Genomic DNA, 25,974 nt, shown 5'->3' with positions numbered 1-25,974 from the left:
ACATCTTATTAATATTATTACCCAGAAGTTTGGTGAGGGAGATCAAAATGAATGGCTTGGATTTGAAATTTTAAAAGTAGATATTGCTGATAACTGAGTACCTTAAAGAGTTGACACTTGCAGTGAATTTAGTTACAATATAGAAGAAATAACTCATTTTGATCACAAAGACCTCGTTATTTGGAATATGGGATTTTCCCAAGGATTTAATCCTTAGAAAGGGATGATTATTAAGGAGGTCTATTAGCAGATATATGCACTTTCTGTTTCGAATTTCTCTGTTTCATTTAGGTTCAGTTTGACCGCTATCTGTCAGCTCCTGACAACCTGTTAATGCCACAACTGAACTTTCTTCTAAGTGCCACAGTGAAGTAAGTATTTATTGGTCCCAATTATTAATAGTTGCTAAATATTCACATACATTTCTTAGAAAAAAAGTATTTTTTAAAAAAGGAGATTCAATCATTGAGGATTTATAGTTCTCAACCTTTTTTTCTACCTCAGCACCCCTAAGAGATCTGACCTTACCCTGTTCATACTTGTTCCTTACATGTTTGTAATTTGAAAGTGTCTATTTAGTGAATGCTTTTTTAAAAACTAATGAGACTTATATAATTGAAGCTACAACGTGATAATACGAAGTTCCATTGTATTAATACACAAGTCAAAATTGCACTAAATATGTGATGAAAGGTTAGTAATATGTTCATTGTGCAACACAGATGTCCTACTATTTAGATCATTTTGGACTCTGGAAGTTTCTATAAATATAAAATTGTTTGATATCACGTATTAGAAATGTGTTCAAGGCAAAGGACTATACATTAAAATATAAGGGTATTAAAATTAGAAGAAAGAGAGATTATACTAGGTGACTCTTGATTTTAGCAAAAATATTGACAAAATTTTGTACAAGTAGGAAATCAGACATCTGTACCTTTTTTTTCTTCCCATTCAACTAGTGTATTAAGTGTTCTGTACTACCAGGCACTACAGAGTCAGATTTAAAAGACAATTTCACTGTCTTAATATAGTCTGACATGTCAGTTACACTCTTGAACAAATACTTACATTAAAAGTACAATAAAGAACTATGCAACTTGAAAAAAAATGCTTTAAATATCTGAAAGGATGTCGAGGTATGGAGGTGGTCCACTGGCCTTCTGTGGTTCTGAGGAGCAAGGAGGCAGCTTTGGGCTCAGCATGAGGGAGAATTTGGTGTCAGTTAGAATTGGCTGGAAATGGATTCTCTCAGACATAGAGTTAGGGTTCTAACTATAACTAACCTAATGAGGAAACTGGAATGACAACATGAAGAAGTTAGGCTATGTATCATTAGAGACTTCCATCTGTCAATCATCCTTGGCTTATTGTTCTTGACTTCTGAAATGGACTCCAGTCTTAATATATTGCTTTTGAGTGTGACACTCAGCAGGCCTCTACTCTGTTACCTTCCTAGGGAGTTCCACATTAGTTGTGGTCAATGTAACTGATTTTACTTTATTTTTTTACTTTTATACTTTTTTTATCTTAAAAGATCTCATACTGTCAACATAACCAAAATTCTAAAGAACTAGGAAACTATAAAACAAATTCCATTATGCCATAATTCAAATTGTTTGTTTTTCTTAAGTTATTTACTTTGTTTAATCAAATACTTTTTAATATTTATTTTATATTTTGTATATGTTTTTTATATTTATATTTAACCACTTGTTTCAGTACTTTGTACTATATAGGCATGATATGCATTTGATCTTACTTATAAGGCATTGAAATAATAGGTAACTTTTATTCAGTTAAATTTTGAACCTTTTCAAAATGGTAATCTGTTTTTAAGCTAAAATAATTTCATATCCATATTGATTTCTATTCATAGTGTATTTAAAATATCAGTTGTTTCTTTGAAATAGAGCTTTGCAGTGTAAAGCTTTTTTATTCCTGTCTTGTTTTGTTAATGTTCTGTTCTCTGTAAGATCAGTCTCTGTGGTTGCAGTACCTTGGGGACCCCTATCACTCTTCTTTATTCTTGTCTTGTGTTATAGTTTGACTGCCTCTCAAAGTGGAGTTTGATTGTATACTTCAGCCTTGTAATAAACTATTGAATGAATTTAAGTAGCCAGGAAATGAGGTTGTATTAAAAATTAAAAGGTAGAAAATTAAAGCATTATTAAAGAATCCTTCCTTCCATGTGATTAATTGGAAGGGTGTTGTTCTTTTTTCAGTGCCAGACTCCAACATTTATCTTTTAATAATATAAAAATAGAGGTTGGACTATAGAAACCACAGTAACGCATATTTATGAAATATTCTGTGTCTTCTCTTATTGAATCAGAATTCTTTGTGTGAATAATTTAAGAAATAGAGACTATAGATGCTTCTTAAAGTGAGTGTGTAGAAAAGTATATATGATTTGAGAATTCTTTGATTGAGGAATCTTCATCTGTTGCATATGGTAGAAGCAAAGCAAATTTCTTTAAAAGTAATGACTTTGGGGTTGTTTTTTTTTTTTTTTGAGGTAAATGGAAAAATTTTCTTCTCTTTCACTGCCTCCTTTTAAGCATCCATGGAATTCTCCAGGCAAGACTACCTGAGTGGGTTGCCATTCCCTTCCCCAAGGGATCTTTCCAACCCAGCGATCATACCTGGGTCTCCTGCATTATAGGCAGATTCTTTACATAAGTGCCACCCAGGAAGTCCTCCTTTTTAAGCTTTAACTATCAGGAATACCAGTATAAACAGAAAATAAAGCAGATTTGGTAATAAGCACAGGGTGAGCCTACCAAAGAAATAGTGACTACTGGAAATGTGCAAACTGATAAATGACTCACACTGTGTAGAGACCTGGGAAAGTCTAAGCCTTTAAAGTGAGGCTAATCTGTCCTACAGTAAAGGCTACTTTAGACTCATACTAATAAAGTTAAAGAGAAGACAAACTTCTAAAAGATCATGTGGATCTTTACTGAATTAACTGCCTTCCAGAACAAAACTTAACACTTGTAACTATGGCAAAATACAATCAACAGTGTAACACTTATAGTGCTGAACATGCAATAAAAACTACTTAGGTATAGTACTAGCAAAGTATGAACCAAAACTAGAAACAAATCTGTCAACAGAAACAGACTCACCAACATAGTTTATAGAATTAGCAAGTAAGATCTTTAAAGCAGCTGTTTCAGATGTGTTCAAGGACTAAGAGGAAAACTCATGGGTAGAAATAATCACCAGTTGGACATTCTAGAGGGAAAGATCAATCAGCTTGAAGAGAGAACAATAGTAATTGCCCAGACTGAAGCTCAGGTAGGAAAAAATTAAAAGCTGTAGAGCAGATGAAGAATCTTAGGTGGTGAATTGTGAGACAGTAACAAGCATTGAAACATAAGTGAAGTGTCATAGTGAGATTAAGGCATAAAGAATTTGAAGGCATAAAAGAATTTTTTTCAAATGTGGTGGGAAACATGAACCCACAGTTTCAGGAAGCTAAATAAATCACAAGGAAAATTCCACTAAGGTACACCACAATCAAATTACTGCAAACCAGTGATAGAGAAAGAAACCTTAAAAAGCAAGATTTTAAGGGGAACAATGATATTATTTGTGGGGAATAACGATAAGGATACTGCTGACTTCTTGTTAGAAACAGTTCAAACCAGAAGACAGTAAATCACATCTTTTTAAAAGCTGAATGCTAAAACAGTTTCAACTTTGTATATTCGTCAAAAATATCTTTCAAACTGAAAGCAAAAAAATACATTTTGGGATAAGATAAACAAAAGTAGAGAGCATTTATCATCAGTATACTGCACTGCAAGAAATGATAAGGAAGTTCTTCAGGCTGAAGAAAAATGGTACCACAGGAAAGCTCATGTCTACAGCAGGGAGTGACAAGTGCAGGAAATGCTAAATATAAAAGATAGTGGGCCTTTAAAATAAAATTACTAACAGTGAATGTGGGATTCTTAACACTGAGAAATAAAGTTTATGGCTACAAAAGCATAAAAGATGAACTTGGATGGAAGTAGAAGTATACTGTTAAGGTGTTGAAGGTTGCTCATGAAGTGCATAATGTTGTTTGAAGATAGATTGTAAACCTTACAGTGAGCACTAAAATAAATAATATGCCGGTGGATAAAATAGAATGTTAAAAAGACAATTAGATTAAAAGAAGGCAGAAAAAGAGAAAAAAAGAACAGGTGGTATAAATATAAAATGAATAACAGGATGATAAACCTAAATTCAGCCCTAAACATAAATATATTAAATGTAAAAGGGCTACACACTCCAGTTAAAAGGCTGAAAGTATTAGATTGGGTGTAAAAACCTGGCCCAACTGTCTGCAGTCTATGAGAAATCCACTTTAAGGGCACGGTTAAAAGATCATATTATATCATGCAAATAAAAATTATAATAAAGCTGAAGTAGCTGTATTCTGATGTTAATATCAGAAAAATTAGACTGATGGGAAGATGATGCTACCGAAGATAAAGAGGGATATTTCACAATAATCGGATCAATTCATGAAGAAGATATAATAGTAAATATGTACAACTAATAGAGCTTCAAAAAACATGACATATAAGCTTATAAAATTAAAGAAGAATAGATAAATTGACATTCATTTTGATATTTCAGCCCTCCTCTCTCGATAATTAATAGAAGAAGTAGAAAACTACTTGTTTTGGTGTAAAGGAACTGAACAGTGTCACTAATCAGCTCAACCCAATAGAAAGAAAATACCACACACAACTACAGAAAATAACATTCTTTTAAAGTGCATGTAAAACATTCACTCAGCTAACATAAGAACAAATAGAAATAAGAAAGCCACTAGTGAGTATTCCTGTTTATGAGCATGGTATACCTACCTGTTTATCCAGATCATCTTTTAGAATTTTCAGTAAAGACTTAGTTTCTTTGTATAGTTTTCCATGTATATTGTTGGGTTTATTCCTAGGAAACAGTTTTGTGACTCCTTTGATAAGGTCTTTTATTTTCCATTGCATATTCTCATTAGCTGTTGCTGGTAAATAGGGAAAAATACTAAATTTTATACATTAATTTTGAATCTGACCAGGTAATTAAACTGTTAGTTCTATTAGTTTATCAGTTGTTTGCCTTCATTTTGTTTGTTTGTTTGTTTCTGGTACAGATATCTGAAGTTAATGAGTCATTAATTTTTTTCAGTATTTATGATTAAACTTATTATATTGACTAGGTGCTGCAAGTAAATAGTAGATGTAATGGTGAGTGTGCATATTTTATTTTGCACTTTACTGAGAATGTTTCTGATATTTCATCACTTAAGTGTGATGTTTGCTGTAGATTTCCAGTGTTCCAATGTGGACACATGGTATTCTTCTCTAACTGGGTATATAATGTAGTAATCTGTAAATTCCCAATGTAGTTCCAATCAAAATGCCATGGAACTATTTTATTAAATATTTACCTGGAAAGAAGTGTATGAGGGCAGACTCCAGTCACTTTTGACCATCTCCACAGTTACCCCTCTGGTCCAAGGCAGTATCATCTGTGCCTGGATTATCACATTAGCCTTGAAACTATTCTGCTTTGACCTTTGCCCTCTCTACCATTGCCACACCAGCCTCTACAATCTAATTTTAGCATCTCAGCTAGAGTGATCCTTGAATGAATTGCTTTACTTAACCTTCTCGGTAAGTTTGTACATTAGTATCTCCATTTTACAGAAAAGGACATTTTTTGGGGGAAAGGTTAAATAATTGAAACAAGGTCATACAGTTAGCAAGAAGCAGAGTCAAGGTTCAAATCCAGTATTCCAGAGCCTGTTCTCTTTAACACTAGCTTGTACTATATTAACTCTTTCTATGCTGAGATTGTATTGTTTTACTATTTTAAAAGGACACTCAAACATGTTAGACATGTATGATAGGCTGTATGAGACATATGTGAGATCTGTGCCTTGGTTTCACCTCAGATATGCTTTAATTGTTACTGTGAATGTCAGAAGCTGACCCACTGTGTCATCTTTGGTATTTATATTTTGATAAAGAGAAATCAAAACGTACATTTTTAAACCAATTTATTATACATAGGTATATTTTTTCCCCTTAGTTTTCGGGAATAGTTAAACTGTTAACACCTTCTTTTCTCCTATGGCATGTTTGATTGCCTCTTAACTGTGGTGCTGTAATAAAGCTCAATTTTAGTGATCACAGAACCTGAATGTTGAAATAAGTTATTTTTAGAAGTGCTGGGTTTATGGTAATGATGAAAGTTTTATCATGTTGTTATGGCAACCAGAATCTTAAAGTACTGATTAATGACAAGCTCACTGATTCTGAAAGTTAGCAGTTCGATTTCTTATCATGGCTCAGTACCTTAAATAATTATTTAAGTTATACGTAAGGTAATTTCAGCGAACATATTTTAAAACTAGAATGCTATCTCCATTTAGTTATACAATAATGTTTATCAGTATTGTCAGAATTTATAACTGTAGTTTTATGATACTATGACATTTATAACTGGACAAAAATAATTTCTTAATGTTTGGTATTCTCACGGATAGAGAACTAAAATACGTTGCACTTCTGTGAAATTGTGTAACAAGCTCATCTCCTTTATTTTTTATTTTTTCTCATAGCACGTTAGCTACATGATTACTATCTTTGATACTGATATGCTAGAATAGCAAACTATACAGGGGGGAAAAAAAACAGCAACTGTACTTTGCAAAAGTAAGAAGACTTTCCAAACCATGGAAATAAGGTGTGTTGATTCTGGGAGACCAGCATATCTTTTTCATGTCATATTGAAACATTGTTAACAGACCCATCAAAAATTAGTTAGGGGAATGTACCCTTGTTTGATTTTCTGTTTACTATTGATTAAAAGGTTCCGAGATGAAACTTTCCTGCTCTATGAGATGTTAGTTCATTTTATATGTAACCTGATTTATTCTCATCTTCCTTCTCAAATGCCTGTAAATGACCAGTTCCTCAAAACATTTTGTGAATCAGTTTTACCATCTTAATAATTTCCTATGTTAATGAATTATTTGTATGTCATGTTTTAAATTTTTTGAAATTACAGTGAGAATGTCATGTAAAGACATGTAAAGAGACCAAGAAAGTTAATGATCTGACTTTATAGATGAATCTTGACTTACATTCAAAAGCTTTTTTCTTTTAAATGGCCTTTTGCGTATCTGTTGTTGGTCATGTGAAAAGCGGGATTTATCTTTAGAATTTTAACATGGAGAAACAGTTCTAAAAGTATTACATCCATCAGGTATGTGATTGGCTGTGATTGAACAAAATACAGAAAGTAAAATCTGAGGTGGGTACCCATGCTAGAAAATAGCATACATAACTGGAAAAAAAAAAAAGTACTGCTTTTCTTTACCTGTACTTGAAAAGATCAGTAGAAAAGGATATTCCACGTTTTCAGAAGCACATGACTAAACTGAGATGATTTGTTGGTCATTTTGTATTTATACAGTTCTTGAAGATTTTCACTTTGGACCTGATTTTATTTTTCACTATAATGATTCATCATTATTTGACCTTCATATTTCACACATAATATTAGTGAATAATTTGGACCAAGACACCAGGCAGGCAGAAGGCAGACACATAAGATATATGTGATAACTTTTTAACATAAAGGGTGAACTTACATAGTAATTAGCATCAAAAATGAAAGTAGGAGATAATAAAATGGCAAGAAAATTGGTTTATTACTTTAGAAACACTGCCCATTTATGTACAAGTCACTGATAACGTTTCATTGCTCAGGGAACCCAGTTCCACAAAGTGATGTATGTGGATGCATTTATGTGTGTGTATGTGTATGAATAAGCATATATAGGTTTTTTAACAGCAGTTCATTAAAAAGCTCTTAGCTCAATGAAATGATACAGTTTTAAAGCTGAAAGTAGCTAGTAAATGTTATCAAGGTCAGTATTTTGTTTTATGATATTGGAATTAGCCTTGGAAAGGTTAAATTACTTGTTCAAGGCAGCAGTAAGTAGCGGAACTGGAGCTAGAGTCAAGATCTTCGGACAGTAATGTCCTTCACTGTACCATTTTACCTCTGCCATGTATAACTCATTAGGAAAACATAAATGAATATGAGCATATGGACCTGTACCTGGCTTGGGTAGTAATAAATGAACTTCTAACGTTTGTCCAGAAATATGGAATCACTATCAGTCGCAGTTCTTGCTCTTTACAGTTTGGATTTGACTCGGATTCACTTGGAGAATCTCCATTTCCGTTGCATTTCTATCCTGTTGACTTTAACAACTATCTGTTAGGCCAGGAAGACCACTTCTCTTCCCTTCCCTTTTTCCTTTCCGCTCTGTGAAAGACTTTTTGTCCACAGGCTTTTGTATCTCTTGTCTCGTTCAGCACAGCCAGGTTCATTTTTCGACACCTCCCTTGTCTTGGGGGCTTCTTAAACTGGGGAGTGCAATGGGGAAGCCCTATACCATCAAATACAAGCATTTAAAATGAATTACAAACTCTTACTTGTTCTTATGGGCTTGATTTTATTTAATTATTTGTCTTAGCAGTGTTGCTTTATTCTGCTTTTCTGTGTTGCAGATTTATAATGATTTTCAGCTGTCTTGTGAGTTCTGGCTTATAAGTGGAAATGTGCCCTGAGTTACAACTAAACTTTAGTAATGTTAAAAATTTTCATTGCATGGATTTGAAATTAAAATTTTAAATTGATTATTTCAGAATTTTCAGTAATTTATTTACATTTACCAGTTATTAACTCTGGATTTTTAAAAAATGTGTTTAATATTCATTTTTGTGCCTTATTCTGATGTTAAACTTATTGTAAGAAGGAATAGCCTTGTTTGCATGTTTCACATGTAGCAGAAGCACACACTGTGTTCGCACTGAGCGCAGATCTGAGAGCATGAGGTGTGAGTAATGTTTTGTAAACCTCCAGATATCTTCCTGCTTTTAGTAGGGGAGGAAGAGGGATGGATTGGGAATTTGGAGTTGATTGATGCAAGCTGTTTCATTTAGAATGGATAAACAAGGTCCTACTGTATAGCACAGGGAACTATCTCCAATCCACTGGGATAAACCATGATAGAAAAGAATATTGAAAAAAGAATGTATGTATGTGTAAAACTGAGTCAGTCTGCTGTACCACAGAGATTTGTACAACATTGTAAATCAGCTGTACTCCAATAAAATATTAAAACAATGCAAATAAAAATTCTTACTGCTTTTAGTAGAGAACTAGAAGTGCTATATCTAAAACTTATTATTTGTTGCAAATGAGTGTCAAATATTATAGTTAACAGATTTTTAAAATGCTAATTATAATATTTTTCAGCTATGTCATTTATGGAAAATGATTGTTGTGTCATTTTGATGCATCAGTTGTTATGCTAAGTTAGTTATAGGAATGATTGCTAATCAGATTAAAAAAAAAAAATCTCCAAGCCTCATCTGGTAGATTACCAAATCAGTTTCTACCATCCTCCCTTCCAACAAAAAGATAGTACAGCCAATAGCATTACTCCACTCTGCTCAGAAAAACTCAGCGTATCTGCCTTCTACCCAGTCTCATTCTGGAAGCTTTAGGAAAATGTTGGGTTGTTCCTGAAAATCACTGTTGCTCAAATCAAGAGTTTGAGACCCCATCAGAACAGTGTGCGATGACCCAAGACCATAAGTGAGACTCCCTTCCTCATTCCATTCAACCAGTTTTATTCTTCTTTAGACCACTGATCCCCATATTTCCACAGATAATCTTATAGAGGTGTAGTTTCAGTCATGAATGTTCTAAGAAGTGGTTATTTCTAGCCCTGAAGGACAGGGAAGGCTTCGTGGATGAAGGAGTCCATTTTTCCTGAGAATTAAAGAGCATTGAAAGGTGGATGAGCGAGACATTGCAGGCTAATGGAGGTATATGGGGGAGCGAAGGACCTGAGGTCAGGGAGAGCAGGGCAGATAGGCCAGTCAGGGGTTGAGCTGGACTGCAGAATTAGAGTGATGATGCCAAAGGCGTTATAAAAGATTTTGAGTGAGAGGGTAAGGAGTTCTGACTTCTCTGAAATTGGAAGAAGACATTGAATCGCCTTGAAGGGTCCTGGGTAAGGGGGAGACATGATAAAAGTTATGCTTTAGAAAGATTAGTCTCACAGTGCTTAAGCTACACGAAAATGTGAAGGAGACTGGCTGGAGAAGGACTGATGGGATTTTGCTTTCTCCTCCCAGCAGGAGTTGATTACGGTCTGAACTGAAGTGATGGCACACAGTTATGACACTGACAGAGATAGGAAGCAGAAGTAGGTCTGAGAGTATTTAAAGACACGTTCTTAGCTTAGTTACTGTGAAAGTCAGAGCGGTTTTAGTCAGTGCTGTGTGCTCAGTTGTCTGGCTCTTGTTTTACCCCGTGGACTGCAGCCCGCCAGGCTCGTGTCCATGGTATTCTCCAGGCAGGAATGCTGAAGTGGGCTGCCATTTCCTCCTCCAGGGAACCTGCCCATCCCAGGGATCGGACCTGTGTCTCCCACATCTCTGGCATTGGCAGGTGGTTTATTCACCACTGAACCACCTGGGAAGCCTGTTTTCATCACTAGGTATAGTGATATTGGAGTAGAAATAGCTGGAGTTGATGTACCAAATGCCATGAAAACTATTAAACTATTAAATGCAGATTTAAAGAACCCAATGCTGTTTTTTCTAAAGACATTTACTTCAGTATTTAAAACTATTTCTCTTCTTTTATGTGCTTGTATAGGAATGTGTATTTGTGAAAATGCTGTGATTTGTTGCAGACAAGTGTCACCTTTGTTGGAGAGATGAAAAATCGAGGAGATGTGATTATTAGTATAGGAGCTGTAGGTGAAAGGGCTGTATATTGTAAGTGATTCTGAGATTTGAAGGGTTAATACATTTGAATGGTTATAAGCCTCTTTATGGTTAATGTGTTGTCAGTTGCATTTGCAAAATCAGTGCACTGATGATGGGTTGCAGTTTCTATTTCTTGTTTAGTAATTCACAATATATTAGGCAGTGTTCCATCCTAACGATCACGGTTCTACAGAGTGAACAAAACACAGCCCCTGCCCTTCTGCAGCCTACATACTAATGGAGAAAATTTCAGAAATAATATTAAAAAAAACTTTTATCCCCAAACCAAGATAACTTGTGTAGTTGTACAATGATTTTTAATAATATGTGATAATTATGAAATATGTTAGTTCAAGTATGTAACTTTCTTAGACTGCTTAGTCTTTTGTTTTCAGATTGCATGTTAACACACATCTGTTTGTTTGTCAATAGAGAGCAGATCATAAAACAGTCTACAGAGTTAGTCTGCAGAGCCTACGGGGAAGTGTATGCAGCTGTGATGAATCCGGGCAATGAGTACAAAGATCCCGGGAGCATTCTACACCGATCGCCACAGCAAGTGCAGACGCTTCTCTCCTGATCATCGTCTTTGAGTGTGGTGGAATACTGCACTCCTAAAACCCTGAAGCTTTTCTTGGCTTTTAGTCTGTTGATCTTTACTTTGAAATCTGATGGTTACAGTTTTCTTTGTATCATAAGAATGTGAATCCCAGTAATTGCTTTGGCCACAGTAATGTGCAAGTAAGTAACATGTTGACCTGGGTTGTTAGCAGTTGCTCTGTATCTGCTCTCCACACAGAAGGACTCTGTTCTTTGCTAACCCTATCTCTAGCTCTGCCATTTCCCCTCAATTCTGGAATACAAATATGTGGAAAAAGAGTAGAATGAGGTTTCAGGGATTTTTTTTTTTTTTAAACAAGATTAGTTCTAAGTTTAACTGTACATTAAAAATTATCTAAACTTAAGAATAGTTTGAAGATAAGACCTAATATTAATAAACATCTCTTTACTTAAAGATTCATTTGCTTCCTTATTAGATATTGTGAGTAGGTATGCTTAAGTGGAGGAGCAGAAATACACATTGAGCAAAAACAGAGAGCAGTCATTTAAAGGTGGCTTCCACTCTGTGTCTGCCCTGGACTGAGTTCAAGGTGAAGTTCAGCACTTCGGCTAGGGTGTAGGTGTGAGGTGTGTAGACAGACATCCTGTGCTGCATGTCAGCCTAGTGTTTAAAGGAAGGTGTTTGTTGTACTTGTGGACTCTAAATTCACCTGTCTGCTCATTTTGTCTGGTGTTTAAACCAATGAGAAAGTGATGTATTCTATCTCTGGAGGGAAGATGCCAAAGTGGCAACTTCTAATTGATGGTATGTCTATCCTTATGATGGCCCCTTGCAAAGAATTGTTTGGGCTCTGACTTTGAAACTTGACCAAAAATGAGATTCAAAATAAGTTTTTTTTTTTTTTTTTTAAGCAAATCTAAATGTGTTTGTTTGTTGGTAAGATGTTGAGGACAATTCTTATTAGCAAAATCTTAATTTCTGGTAGATCTATAAAAAGAGGTGTGTCCCCAAATTACAAATGAGAAAATGAGGTATAAGGAAAACCTTGGTGAGGTTAAAATATTTTGAAAAGTAGTAAGATAATATTTATTTGGCAAATACAGAATATATAACAAATTAGTATTGTCAGAACGGGGCCTGTTCTATCTGAAATTTACAATTGTATTAATATGATTTTTTTGGAGCAAGAGTAATTGGTTACATATCATCTCTTTTGGTGTTTAATCTGTATTTTAATCTTTTCCCTTCAATAAATGTGATATATTAAAGAAAATAAAGTATGATGTAAGGGAAGAGCTTAAATTTTATATAATTTGTATCTTTTGTGAGAAAAGATTGCTTGCTTACCATTAGTGAATTCCTTTGTTTTCTAGGGGAAGTAAAAGTATATTTATCTTTTTACCTAATTTTTTCAAATAAAATACTAAACTGTTTTTAGAACAGCGATCATTGCAGTATTTTTATATATCTCATCAGTGTGTTTTTAGAAAATAGACTAATGGGAAGGAAAGTATGATACAAGGCCAAATTGATATAACCAATGGAAGATGGATGATCGTGATGTGGTGTCAATGTGATCTTGAGAACTTAGTTAAAAGACTGCAAATGTTAGTTCATTAGCTTAATACTGTATTAGCTGTTTACTTCATAGTTTACATTTTGAACTGTTTTGAGGTGGCGTAAGTATAACCTTAGGTGATGCCGGTCAGTCTTCCCTTTAGAGAGAGAAGTTACTTGCCTGACCAAAGCCTTCTCTGATGGAAGGCTTTTTCTGTGCTTGTACTTGGGCCAGGGAATGTTACCTGAGAAAAATCATGCCCAGTAGACTGACGGACTGCTTAAATTTATGAGCACGGTTTCAAATGATACTCGGTGTTGCTTTGAGTAGTCCTTTTTTGTCTCAGGTGAACTCAGCTCCCTACTTTTCAAGATGACTCTTCACCCTCACTTAGTTAATGACCTTCATGATTCATTGAGATGGAAGCTGTCAGATTTATCTCCCTCGATTTTCTACCCTCCTAATTGTATCCATCATCTTCGTCTTTGCTCCTTTTGTGTTGGAGAAGGCGTCCTCCTCCTGTGACAGGCAGTTCCCTTCCTCTGGACTCTGGGTTCCATTCTCTCCCCATCTCTCTCGAGTTAACCCTTTATTTTGCTTCAGCAACTTGTGACTTCTCTGTAGGATTATTCTTGACAGCATACACAGTGCTCTAGTGTTGATATTTTTTAAAATTTGCCACTTCCCGGATCCTAATGCCTCCATTTCCTGCTGCATCTTACGGTCGTTTGTGCATGTAGTCTTAACATTTCTGCTGCCATTGTGGCCTCAATTATCCCTAAATGGCTGGCTTCAGCATCCCCACACCACTGCAACGCAGCCAGTCGTGATGAGATCCCATAGCTCTGTGTGTTGTCACATCAGTGGAGTCTGCTCATTCCTTCCTTTATGAAACTTGCAATAGCATTCCACACAGTTCTGTCAAAAATACTGTGCTCTCCAGCCTTTCACAGCACAACTTTCTGCTAGTTTTCCATTCACTTCACTCCCCAAACCTTCTCTTGTGTCTTTGTGATCTTTAACAGTTAGCATACTCCAGGGCTTGATCCTCAATTTTTTCCCCTCTTAGGAGTATTTTTTTATTATCTCAGCATAGCTCAACTTTCTCTGACTACTGTTAGCTCACATCCTTAGATCCATCCGTTCAGTGGAATACTCTGCAGTAGTGAAAAATGAAACAATTTCCAAATACATAATGTTGAACAGAACAATCACAGAGTAGTATGAGTCTATTTATAGAATTTTTAAATAAAAGATAAGGCAAATTTGCACTTTATTCATGGATATGTATGTGGTAAAGCTCTAAGGAAATATGGGAAAGGATTAATGCAGACTTCAAGATTACCTCACAGGATCTTTAGAGGTTACTAATGTTCTGTTCTTATGCCTGATTATTGGTACATGTGTGTTCATTTTTTTATTTTCTAAAATTAAATATGAACTCTTTATATATTTCACAATTTTTAAAAAAAGAGGTTAAAAGAAATTGTTTAGCACAGGGCCTGGAGTAAAGTTGGAATTCAGTAGAATTTATATCTTACCAAATAGAGAATATCCAGAAAGAGGAAGAAATTTCCAGAAGGAGGTTTTTATGGTTACGTTTATAATCATAAAAATGATAAAGTTATAGTTTGATGAAAATTATAAAAAAATTCTGGAGTTGAAAAGTATAATAACTGAAATTAAAATTTCACTATTGGAGTTCATCAGATTTGAGCAGATAGAAAGAGGTGTCAGCAAACTTGAAGATAGGTCAACTGAAATTATTTAGTCTGAGGAACAGAAAGGAAAGAATGAAATGAATTGAAAGAAAATGCAAAGAAACTCAGAGATTTTGAATATTGTCAACAATATTCAGACAATGGGAATCTCAGAAAAAAAGGTGGGGGGAGGCTGAAAGAATATTTGAAGAAATATTGGCAGGAAACTTTACAAATTTGATGAAAACTTTAATATACACACTCAAGAAATTTACCAGATTCTATGTAGGATAAATTCAAAGAAATACAAAAGTACATCATGCAATCAAATTATCAAAAAAAAAAAAAAAAAGCCTAGGACTAAGAGGGAATCTAATGCATGAATGCATGTATAGATGTGTTTGAGTGCATATGTAAAAAAGGATGTTTCAAAAGTTATTGCTTAACACAGTGTGTTGAAACTATATCTGAGACTGTTTGGCTGACTTGTGTAATGTATGCAGACAGATAGGTGTTTAAGGACATATGTAAGAAGTTTCTAAGAGTGCTCCCTGCTCATTATGTTAAGAATAATTTATTTCAGTTATTGGGTGTGCTGACCATTCAGCATCATGTGTAGAGAGGTGTTTATATATGTAAAAATATAAAATGCAAGTGTGAAAAGTTGTTTCTTTGAAAAGACAAAAGAATTGACTACCCTTTAGCTGGATCAAGGAGGAAAAAAAGGCACAGGTTACTAAAACCAGGTACAAAATAAGGGACATTACTGCTTTACAGAAATAAAAATGATAAACTACAAATTAATATGTCAACAGATAATATAGATGAAGTGGAAAAATATCTAGAAAAACTGATTCAAGAAGAAAAAGAAAATCCGAATAGACCTTTAGCAAAGAGACTTAGCAATACAACACTGCTGGTTTTAAAAAAGTCTAAGGCCAGATATCTTCACTGGCGAAAATATTTGAAGAGTAACAGTAATTGTTAATCAAATTCTTCACATAAAACAAAAGAGGAGGGAGCACACCCTAACATATTCCATGAGGCCAGCATTTGATTTTAGTATAAACAAAGCCAGAAAAGGCACCACAAGAAAACTACAGACCAATGTCCTTTGTGAATACTGACACAAAATCCTTAACAAAATACTAGCAAATGGGATCTAGCAACACATTAAACAATTATATACTACAATTAAGGGGATTAGTTTCAGGTGCAAGGTCAGTGTAACATGGAAATCAATGTACTATGCAGTATTAACAGTATAAGTAAAAGAAAAAAATGCACGATCACTTCAATAGAGATGTAGGAGAATCCAACAAACACCCGTTCATGCTAAAAAAAACAAAAACCAAAAAACGGGAATAGAAGAGGATCTCTTCAACCGAATAGACATTTATGAAAAACAAGCTAACATTACTTAATGCTGAAAAATTGAAGGCTACCATCACTAAAATTATGAACAAGGTAAGGATGTACTCTTGCCACTTCTTTTCCACAGCATGCCAGAAATTCTAGCAGAGTAATTAGGCAAGAAAAAATTAAAAGGCATACCAACTAGAAAGGAAGAAGCAACACTGTCTATTTGCGGATTGATTGTGGCCATATATAGGGCTTGCCTGGTAGTCCAGCTGGTGAAGAATCTGCCTGCAATGCGGGAGACCTGGGTTCAATCCCTGGGTTGGGAACATCCCCTGGAAGAAAGCATGGCAACCCATTCCAGTATTCTTGCCTGGAGAATTCCCACGGACAGAGGGGCCTGACGGGCTACAGTCCATGGGGTCGCAAAGAGTTGGACAGGACTGAGTGACTGACTACCGCATGGACACAGTTATATGAGTTTCCCAGGTGCTAGTGATAAAGAACTCACCTGACAGAGCAGAAGACATAAAAGAGGTGGGTTCAATCCCTGGGTTGGGAAGATCCCCTGGAGGAGGCCATGGTAACCCACTCCAGTATTCTTGCCTGGAGAGTCCCATGGACAGAGGAACCTGGCGGGCTATGTTCCATAGGGTCGCAAACAGACACGACTGAAGTGACTTAGCACAGCACATGGTTATATATATATATGTAACATATATATATATAGATAAAATACTGAAGAATAAAACTATTAGAGTTAATAGTGTAGCAGTGTTGCAGTATACAAGATCGGTATGCAAAAGTCTGTTGTGTTTCTAAACATTAGCAATGAACAATCTGAAAATTAAAACAATTCCATTTGTAGTAGCACTGCAAACAATAAAATTCTTACGAGTAGATTTAACCAAGGGAGTGAAATACTTCTCCATGGAAAACCACAAAACCCTATTGAAAGACATTAAAGATGTCCTAAATAAATGGAAATACATTTCATATTCATGGATTGGAAGACAATATTGTCAAGATGGCAATAGTCCCAAAATTGATCTATATAGATTCAGTGCAACCTCTATCAAATTCCACCTACCTTTTTTGTGTTCCAGAAATAGACAAGCTAATCCTAAAATTCATACGGGCATACAGTGGACTTTGAATAGCCAAAACAATCGAAGTGAAAGTCACTCAGTCGTGTCTGACACTTTGCGACCCCAGGGACTTTACAGTCCATGGAATTCTCCAGGCCAGAATACTGGAGTGGGTAGCCTTTCCCTTCTCCAGGGGATCTTCCCAACCCAGGAATTGAACTGGGATCTCCTGCACTGCAGGCAGATGCTTTACCAACTGAGCTATCTTGAATCTTCCCAATTTCAAATCTTATTACAATGCCACAGTAAGCAAAACAGTGTGATATTGATTGGCATAAGGATAGACATATAGATCAATGGAACAGAATTTAGAGTTCAGACATAGACCCATACATCCATCATCAGTTTATTTTTTTTAACAAGGCTGCCAAGACTATTCAATGAGGAAAAAATAGTCTTTTTAATAAATGGCACTGGAACCACTGGAAAACCACACAGAAAAGATTGAAACTGGACTATATCTCCTATCTGAAAATCACCTCAAAGATCTAAAGGTAAAAGCTAAAAACTAAAACTCTGGGAAGAAAAAAGTGAAAGTGTTAGTCACTTAGGCATGTCTGACTCTTTGTGACTTCATGGGCTGTAGCCCGCCAGGCTCCTCTGTCCATGGAATTCTCCAGGCAAGAATGCTGGAGTGAGTTGCTATTCTCTTCTTCAGAGAATCTTCCTGACCCAGGGTTTGAACCAGGTCCCCTGCATTGCAGTCAGATTCTTCACCTTTTGAGCCATTTGTAGGTATAAATCTTTGTGGCCTTGTATTAAGCAACAAGTTTTCCTCTTTCATGGAATATAATGGATTTTTAAGTATAAGTAAAAGTGCAGTCACAGAATACTGTTGAATACTCGCAGGAGGTCAGTTTATTTTTCCTATTAATAGTTAATAATATGCTGTTAACAATTATAAATAGATAGGCCTTACATATGATTACTTTTGGACTATAGTTGTATTTAAGCACAACTGTCTTGAAAATACATATTTATTCCTCCTCAGAATATGCTTTTGGAGACAGATGACATAAAACAATCATAAGTTGGCTATGAAATGAATATAGTAATCATACTAATAACAGTATGCTAGTCTATCAAATCCAACTCATATAAATGCCAGTGAATGTTAAAAATAAAAACTTACCTAGCACTGATAATTTAATAAGTAAAAATGAATGGTACTAAGTTTATGAAAATGAGTTGAATTGGGGAAAGTTTTTGATAGAGCCAGAAATATCCATATGAAATATTTGCTTGCTCTGAGGGGATATATCATTTTTTTGACAAAGTATTCTGTCACTGTGTATTTTAAACAGGGAAGGTCCAAGCCAGTCTGGGGTTTTCGAGGTTTATTAGTTTGCCACCATGAAATTAATTTACTTGAGTATGCTCTTCATTTCCATTAATGTCAAGATCTGAAATTCCCCTGGAGGAAGCATTAATTTTTTGCCCACTAACCACAAAATGACAAGAGACAAGAGTGATTTTTCCCATGCAAAGCCATCCTCAGAAGTTGGGTCTCCTGCGTTGAGCCCAGCCTTTCTAGGGATGTTGTCTGTTATGAGCCTAGTTTGCAGGATTCAGACAAGAGCTGGCCACTGTTGCTAGCCAGACCTCAGATGCAATATATAATGGTAATGGAGATGGAACTGCAGTAGGAAAGTGCACTTGCCAGAGAAGCCAAGTCTTAAAAAGGAGACCAAAGATTTGATTCATATTCCACAGACTTGCAATATGTATTTAATGGGAGATCAGGAATCTTCCTTGCTTAAAAACCATGTTAGTTCCTTTTCATAAACAAAGATGTAAGTAAAGCAAGCATTCAAAAGCCAAAATTCTGTCGTTAAAAACAAAGGTAAGCAACAGAACACCAAGTCTGAGCTCCCTGCGTCATACGGCATAGTCCTACTGGCTGGCTGTTTTACATGTGGTAATATATGCGTTTCAGTGCCCCCCTCTCAATTCATCCCAGCCTTAGAGGGATGGGGTGGGGTGGGAGGTGGGAGGGGGTTCAGGAGGGAAGGGACTCATGCATACCTATGGCTGATTCATGTTGATGTATGACAGAGACCAACAATATTGTAAAGCAATTATCCTCCACTTAAAAATTTTAAAAAAGGTAAACAACAAAAAGAAAAACATCAAGGTACCCTGCCTTTATCCTGAATCTTATACAGAAGAAAACCACTTAAACACTGAGTATTAACAGGTTAAAAATGAATCATGCAATAATAAACCATAATGGCATTTGCAGAAACCAAAAATGTGCAAATTCACTCTTATGATTTATCAAAAGACTGTCTTTGCAAGTGGTAAATCGTTAACTGTGGTGTTGCTGTTGGTAACCGCAAATCTTAGGGGATGGTTCAGAATTAGTATTGCTTCCTACCTTCTGTGCGTCATCATGGTGGGGTAAGGCTGTGCCATTCTGTCATATATATCAAATTTCCATATATGTGGACACATTTCTGGACCTTTCTTTGCATTATTTTCATGGGTTCATTTATTTCTGCACCTATAACTGATTATTGAATTGTTAAGTTTTATAATGTGTGTTAGTTGTTCTGTCAATGTCCGACTTTTTGTGACTCCATGGACTGTAGCCCACCAGGCTCCTCTGTCCATGGGATTATCCAGGCAAGAATACTGGAGTGGGTTGCCATTCCCTTCTCCTAGGGGTCTTCCCAAGCCAAGGATCAAACCCAGGTCTCCTGCATTGCAGCCACCGGGGAAAAGTCTTGATATCTGATAGGGTGTTCTGTTTTATTTTCTTCACCTAGAGTGCTTTGGGCATTCTTGGCTTTTTGCTATTTCACTTAGGTTTTAGAATCAACTTTATATTTTTCAGACAGCAGTTGGGAATATGGTTGTGATTACTTTGAATCTACATGTCAATTTGGGTGGAATTAATATCTTTATGATATCTAATAATCCAAGTTAGGAACATACTGAATTTTCCTTATCTAGTTGGGGTAGTTTTAGTGTCCCTTAGAAAAATTTTATCATTTTCTCCATATAAATCTGAGAAAATTTTGTTACACTTTTTTCCTAAGACACAGTTCTTATTTATGATGTAAATGCTGTTTTTAAGTTGCATTTTTTAATTATTGATTGCTGTATATAGACATGGAATTGATTTTTGTCTGTTGTTTATATGAGATCCAAGCATTAACTTATTTATGATGATTTTGCTTTGGATTTTCTGTATAAACATTTGTATTATTTGAGACTAGATAACAGTTTTGTTTGTTTCTTTGTAATTTATGTGCCCTTTATCTCTTTCTCATCTTTATATGCTGACCTGGACCTCCAACACAGTGTAACTAATAGCAATGATAATGGACACTTAATTCTGATTTTAAAGGTAATGCTCACAGTATCTCACCACTGACAAGAGAAGAAGTTCTTTTTATCTTCCATGCTCTTAGTTATTAATTATGAATGTGTTGGATTTTATCAAATGACTTTCACTATCTGTTGAGATGAGCTTGTGGCTTTTTTCTTTTACTTGTGGTAAATGACATATTTTTTTCTGATGATAAACTACTCCTGAGTTTCTGGGATAATCCTAAATGGATCCTTTTATTTTCTCCTTTTTTGTATAAAACACTGGATTTTTATTTATTTTTGTATGTTGACTAGTGACCTTACTAAATTTACCAATTCTAAATCTTATCTGTAGATTCTTTTGTAAACTTTTATGTATATATTCTATCACATAGTCTGTGATTAATGGGAGTTTTGATTCTTCTTATTTTTTCTAGCTCTCTGATACTTTATAATGTTTAACCAATACAGTGTTATTGTGTTGAATAGAAGGGGTAAGAGTGGTCACTCTTCTCTTTTTCTAAAATGTGGGGAAGGAGGGAAAGCTTTCACTAGGTAGATATTTTGTAGATAAACTTTATCAAATTAATAAGTTCCTTTCTGTTCTAATTACGTTAAGTCATGAGTGAGTATTGAATATTATAAAAAAATTTTCTCTATTTATTTAGATAAACATGTAGTTATTTGCTCAGTGTGGAGAATTTCAAATGTCATATGTTGTCTTCCTGGAATAAACTGCAATAAAATAATGTACAATCTCTTTTTCTGTATCTCTTGACTTGATTTATTCATATTCTATTTAGAATTTTTGCATCTATGTTCATGAGAGAGATTGCTCTGTTATTTTCCTTTTTTTCAGTGTCCTTGTTGGGTTTTTGTCACAAAGTTATACTGACCTCATAAAACTAAGTGGGACATATTCTCCTTTTTTCTCTAATCTGGAATAGTTTGTGTAAGATTGTTATTACTTCTTCTTTAAATGTTTAGAATTCCAAGTGAAGCCAACTTATCTGGTGATGTCTTTGTGGGAAGGTTTTAAATGACAGAATCAGTTTAAAAATAAACATAGGACTATTCATTTGGTCCATTTATTCTTGTATTAGTTTTGATGAGTTCTTTTTTTCAAGGTATATGTCCATTTCATCTAAATTTATAGTTATCCTTTGATCTTTTTTAACGTCTGTTAACCTGGTATTAGTAATTTGTGCTTTCTTGCCCCCCCTTTTTTTTTTTGTCTTGTTAAGAGTTATGGTCTTGCTAGTCTTGTCAAAGAAATCTGTTTTTGATGTGGTTGATTATTTTCTATTTTGTTGATTTTTTTTCTCCTTGTATCATTTCCTTCTTCCTACTTGGTTTTTTATTTGCTCTTCTTTTCCTACCTTCTTGGAGTGGAAATTTATATCATCACATTTCAAACTTTCTTTTGTAATATATTTATGAATAAATATGTTCACCTATATTTCCTTCTAACACAGACTTTGCTGTATCCATAACTTTTAGGTCATATTTTTATAATCTTTCACTTCAAAGTATTCTTTCATTTCCATTGTGATTTTTTTTCTTTGACTCATGGATTAATTAAAAATGTATTTGCAAATATATGAAGATTTCCTAGTTATCCTTTTTATTGATTTAGAGCTTAATTCTACTGGAGCCAAAAAATATGTATTGTGTATCAGTCCTTTTATATTTGTTCATACTTGCTTTAGGGTCCAGTGTATAACCTATGTAAGTGAATAACGTCCTGCTTATACTGGAAAATGTTGTGTTGTGTAGTTATTGGGTACAGTGTTCCACACATTACAAGGATAAATATTGTTAATCTTGTTCAGATCATCTGTAGTCCTGATTTTTGATCTGCATGTTGTACCGACTACTGAGAGGTACTTTTTTAAAAATGTTAACTGTGATTGTGGATTGGCTTCTGTTTCTCTTTAGTTTTGTCAGTTTATGCCTTATGTGCTTTGAAGTTATGTCTCGATATTTAGGTTTTATTCATTATGTTTTTTGAGCCATTAGTTACTTAGAGGTACGTTACTTGGATTTTTTGCTGTTACAGTTTTTAGCAAAAGCACAGGCAGTAAAATTTATTTCTTATAAAGAACAATTGAGGGACTTCCCTGGTGGTTCAGTGGTTCAAACTTTGCCTTCCGGTGCAGGGGATGCAGGGTGATCTCTGATTGCGGGGCTAAGATCCCGCATGCCTCATGGCTAGAGAACCAAGACACAAAACAGAAGCAATAAAGTACCAAGTCCAGTAAAGACTTTAAAAATGGTCCACATCAGAAAAATCTGTTTTTAAAAAGAATAATTGATAACGAAGTCGATTTTTTTTCTGCCATCCCATGCTTTAGAATCCTGTTGGCTGTATCCCACTTCAGAGTTAACTGTGGACTCACCAATTAAGCTGATTATAAACTATTGGCAGCACCAGTCACTTTGATCCCATGATAAATTAAGCTAAATCTTCACGTTCATATTGCTCAGTTCTTTCCTTCTCTCTCAAACCCTGGGTTGGGTGACTCGGATTCTGTTGCTCTTACTGGTTTTCATATGACTGTAATCTCTGAGATTCTGATATCTTATATACTAGAGAGAATCTGATTTAACCAAGATGACCTCATCCCAAAGTAATTTAGGGTACATAATCACAGTCACAAGTATAAGTCAGTATGTGACATTGTTTTCCAGCTCCCAGATGTTTTGAGAATAAAAACATGAATCCTTTACATCACTGAACTTTGCAATATTCATTGTAGATGGTTTCTTGAACAAAATAAGGAGGCAGTTTTCTTGCTTGGTGGCCAATCTGCCAGCTATAGAATCATCCGTAATCTGAAGCATAAATTTAATGTAAAATTCAGTTTGGTTTATAGCCAGCGGCTTCTGAGAATTTTCCATGGAATTTTGGTGGTCGGCAAAGAGGACTTGCTGGAATAGAAATATCACAGCTTCTGTGCTGTGTGCAGATAGTTACTGAGTGTGATGAAGGAGCCACTCTCTAACTGAGCCCGTATTCTGAGCAATTAGGCCACGTGCCAAAACCGTGAAGGCTCAAATGCCAAGTTGCCTGTAGGGAGGAGATTTAGCAACCAAGCTGTGGCTCACCTACCAGCAGGGGGCGCTCCAGGCTCCCTGATCGCCGTGCCAGCCTGGCAGAGCCGCATCAGCTGCCAGCCCGGCCGCTGCCGGCTTCTCCGCGCTCTCCCCAATGCCGCCTCTGTCCCCGTCCTCTTGCCCATCGGCCCTCCATCTGCCTGCCACTCTAGTGGTGGGCGCACGGCTGGGGGCACCTTAGTGCCTGAGTCGTGACACCAGCTGACACATCGCATTCACCTTTCCTGTACCTCCTCCCCTCTCCTCACCCCCCTGCGCAAGCCCCTTCTCCAGCTTGGCAGCTCGAAGGGAAAGGATTGCCAATTCCTGTTTCATAACATTTCAAGGGCTCCATTCTGAGGCTCTGGTGTATCCTGGCACTCAAGGAAACTGAGCGCGGGGGTGGGAAAGAGAGAGCTACATGGGGATTAGGGGCATCCAGGCACCCCAGCCTGCACCCAGCAAAGCCTGGGGAAACCGTGAACAAGAGTTGCCTTTGTAACTCCAAAATTTTATCAAGATGAGCTGAAATCTGGTTCTGTCACTTCCTCATTCTGCCGTGTCCCACAACCCCCTATCCAATCCCCCCAACACGCACACACAAAACCCAAAACAGAGTAGTGCAATTTCTTAACAATTTGACTTTTATCCAGAACTGAGGCTCTTTATTTGTTTGAGCTAGGCATTTGGTCCAAGATTCTCTAATTCTTTCTGTGGGAACTTGAATCAGCACCCCCTTCCCCAAGCCCCCACAGAAGAAGCAGATGGGGATCTTGGCGAGGTCCGGAAGTCCGTCTCAACTTGGACAGGTTGAGAGTTCTGTTTGCCAGGCTGACTTGCTTGTAATTAAAAAGCTTATCCTCCTCCTTTTTTGCACTTCTGAACTTATCTGAGGCATCAAGAGAGTATTTAATCATGCGTAGAGACAAATCTGTCCGTCTAAGTGAAAATCTGCATTTGAAGTCAAGGGCTTACCAGCAGCAGTGAGTCATCAGGCTGGTAAGAGCGAGGGGGCGTCTTCAGTGCTCTCTGCAGTCAGGGCTGGCGGTGCAGCCCTCCCTGTTTCCCCTTCCTGTCTGTTTGCACCTCCAGTCTCTCAACTAAAGCTATGCATGTGTGCTCAGTTGCTAAGTCATGTCCGATTATTTCCAACCCCTGGACGAAAGCCCACCAGGTTCCTCTGTTCATGGGATTTCCCAGTAAGAATACTGGAGTGGGTTGCCATTTCCTTCTCCAGAGAATCTTCCCGACTCAGGGATTGAACCTATGTCTCCTGCAGGTGGATTTTTTACCACTGAGTCCCCTGAAAAGTCCTCACCTAGGCTGTGCGTACACTAGATACCCTTGGACTTTGGGATTCTAAAGAGGGTTTTGGGTCTTACTAGTGACACTTAACTGACACCAGATCATCCGTGTTTATCTTCTTTCTAATACTGAAAAGAAAATAACTCATTAGTCTTGACATGTTAATGTGTGAGCGTTCTGAGAAAAAAACTTGCTCCTTTGGATTAAGTTGTGCTCATTGTCAGATTGAATGCATGTTAGAGACTTAAGAACAAAGTGAGATATGACCTTTTGCAGCTCTTGGGGTAATAAGAACTCAGAGTTGTTTTCAGAAATACCTGTTTTTTCTTTCAAATGTTTCAAAGAGGGTGAGGAGCTGGGGTCTTCTCCCTTGTGCTCCAGTGTGTGCATGCTAAGTCGTTTCAGTTGTGTTTGACTCTTTGCGACCCTATGGACAGTACCCTGCCAGGCTCCTGGGATTCTCCAGGCAAGAATACCTCTCCCGTGGGGAGCTCTCAATTGGGGCTTTGGCGACTTGGAGGGGTGGCTTTGGAGGGGGCAGCGGCAGGAAGCATTGCAGTTGGTGGCCCCTCTGTGAGAGAAGAAGAGTGTTATTTCTCTGTGTGTTGATGGCGGGAGCGTTTGATGATCTCATCAGAGTTGTGTCCACACTTCTGGGACAGGAGGGGAAGATGGCACTCATAGGGGCTTCCTTACAGGTTGGCAAGGACTGTGCTGGGAGTGTCATTCTCTGGTTCTTCGGCATCCCTGCCACAGACAGCTCCCATGCCTGCTCAGAATTCTGCCAGGAAGGCACGAGAAGTGCCCATTGTCCAGCTTGCTTGGGTAGCCGTGTAGGGATGAGCTCTGAAGACACAGTGGAAGGACAAAGATAGATGCCTTGCTACAAGACCAGAGCTTCATCTTCCAAGATGGAGATGCGTCAGCAGGAGATGAGACCCGCTCTGAGTCAGCCCCGCTCTGACCCAGCTCTGCCCTAAGCAGCCACTAATGATGGGCTTCACCAGTCCTTCAGATGACCCCGCGGTCACCGGGGTCTCCTCTGGAACCTGGTGGTACAGTCAGG

At 36.6% G+C, this 25,974-nt stretch overlaps 1 protein-coding gene across 4 annotated transcripts in view; it reads left to right on the top strand.

Moving 5' to 3' along the window:
* COG6 (component of oligomeric golgi complex 6) overlaps nucleotides 1-12,867 on the top strand; it is a 51,851-nt gene extending 38,984 nt beyond the window's left edge. For all 4 annotated transcript variants that reach the window (XM_020877170.2, XM_070471309.1, XM_020877167.2 and 1 more), the window contains 2 exons: nucleotides 292-371; nucleotides 11,298-12,867. In XM_020877170.2, the coding sequence (XP_020732829.2) occupies nucleotides 292-371; nucleotides 11,298-11,445 (228 nt within the window). In that variant the 3' untranslated portion in view covers nucleotides 11,446-12,867. The remainder of the gene's footprint in view (nucleotides 1-291; nucleotides 372-11,297) is intronic.
* Nucleotides 12,868-25,974: the final 13,107 nt, after the last annotated feature.

The sequence above is a fragment of the Odocoileus virginianus genome, chromosome 8, assembly GCF_023699985.2.
Source record: "Odocoileus virginianus isolate 20LAN1187 ecotype Illinois chromosome 8, Ovbor_1.2, whole genome shotgun sequence".
NCBI lineage: Eukaryota > Metazoa > Chordata > Mammalia > Artiodactyla > Cervidae > Odocoileus > Odocoileus virginianus.
This window is presented reverse-complemented; position numbering and strand designations above follow the sequence as displayed.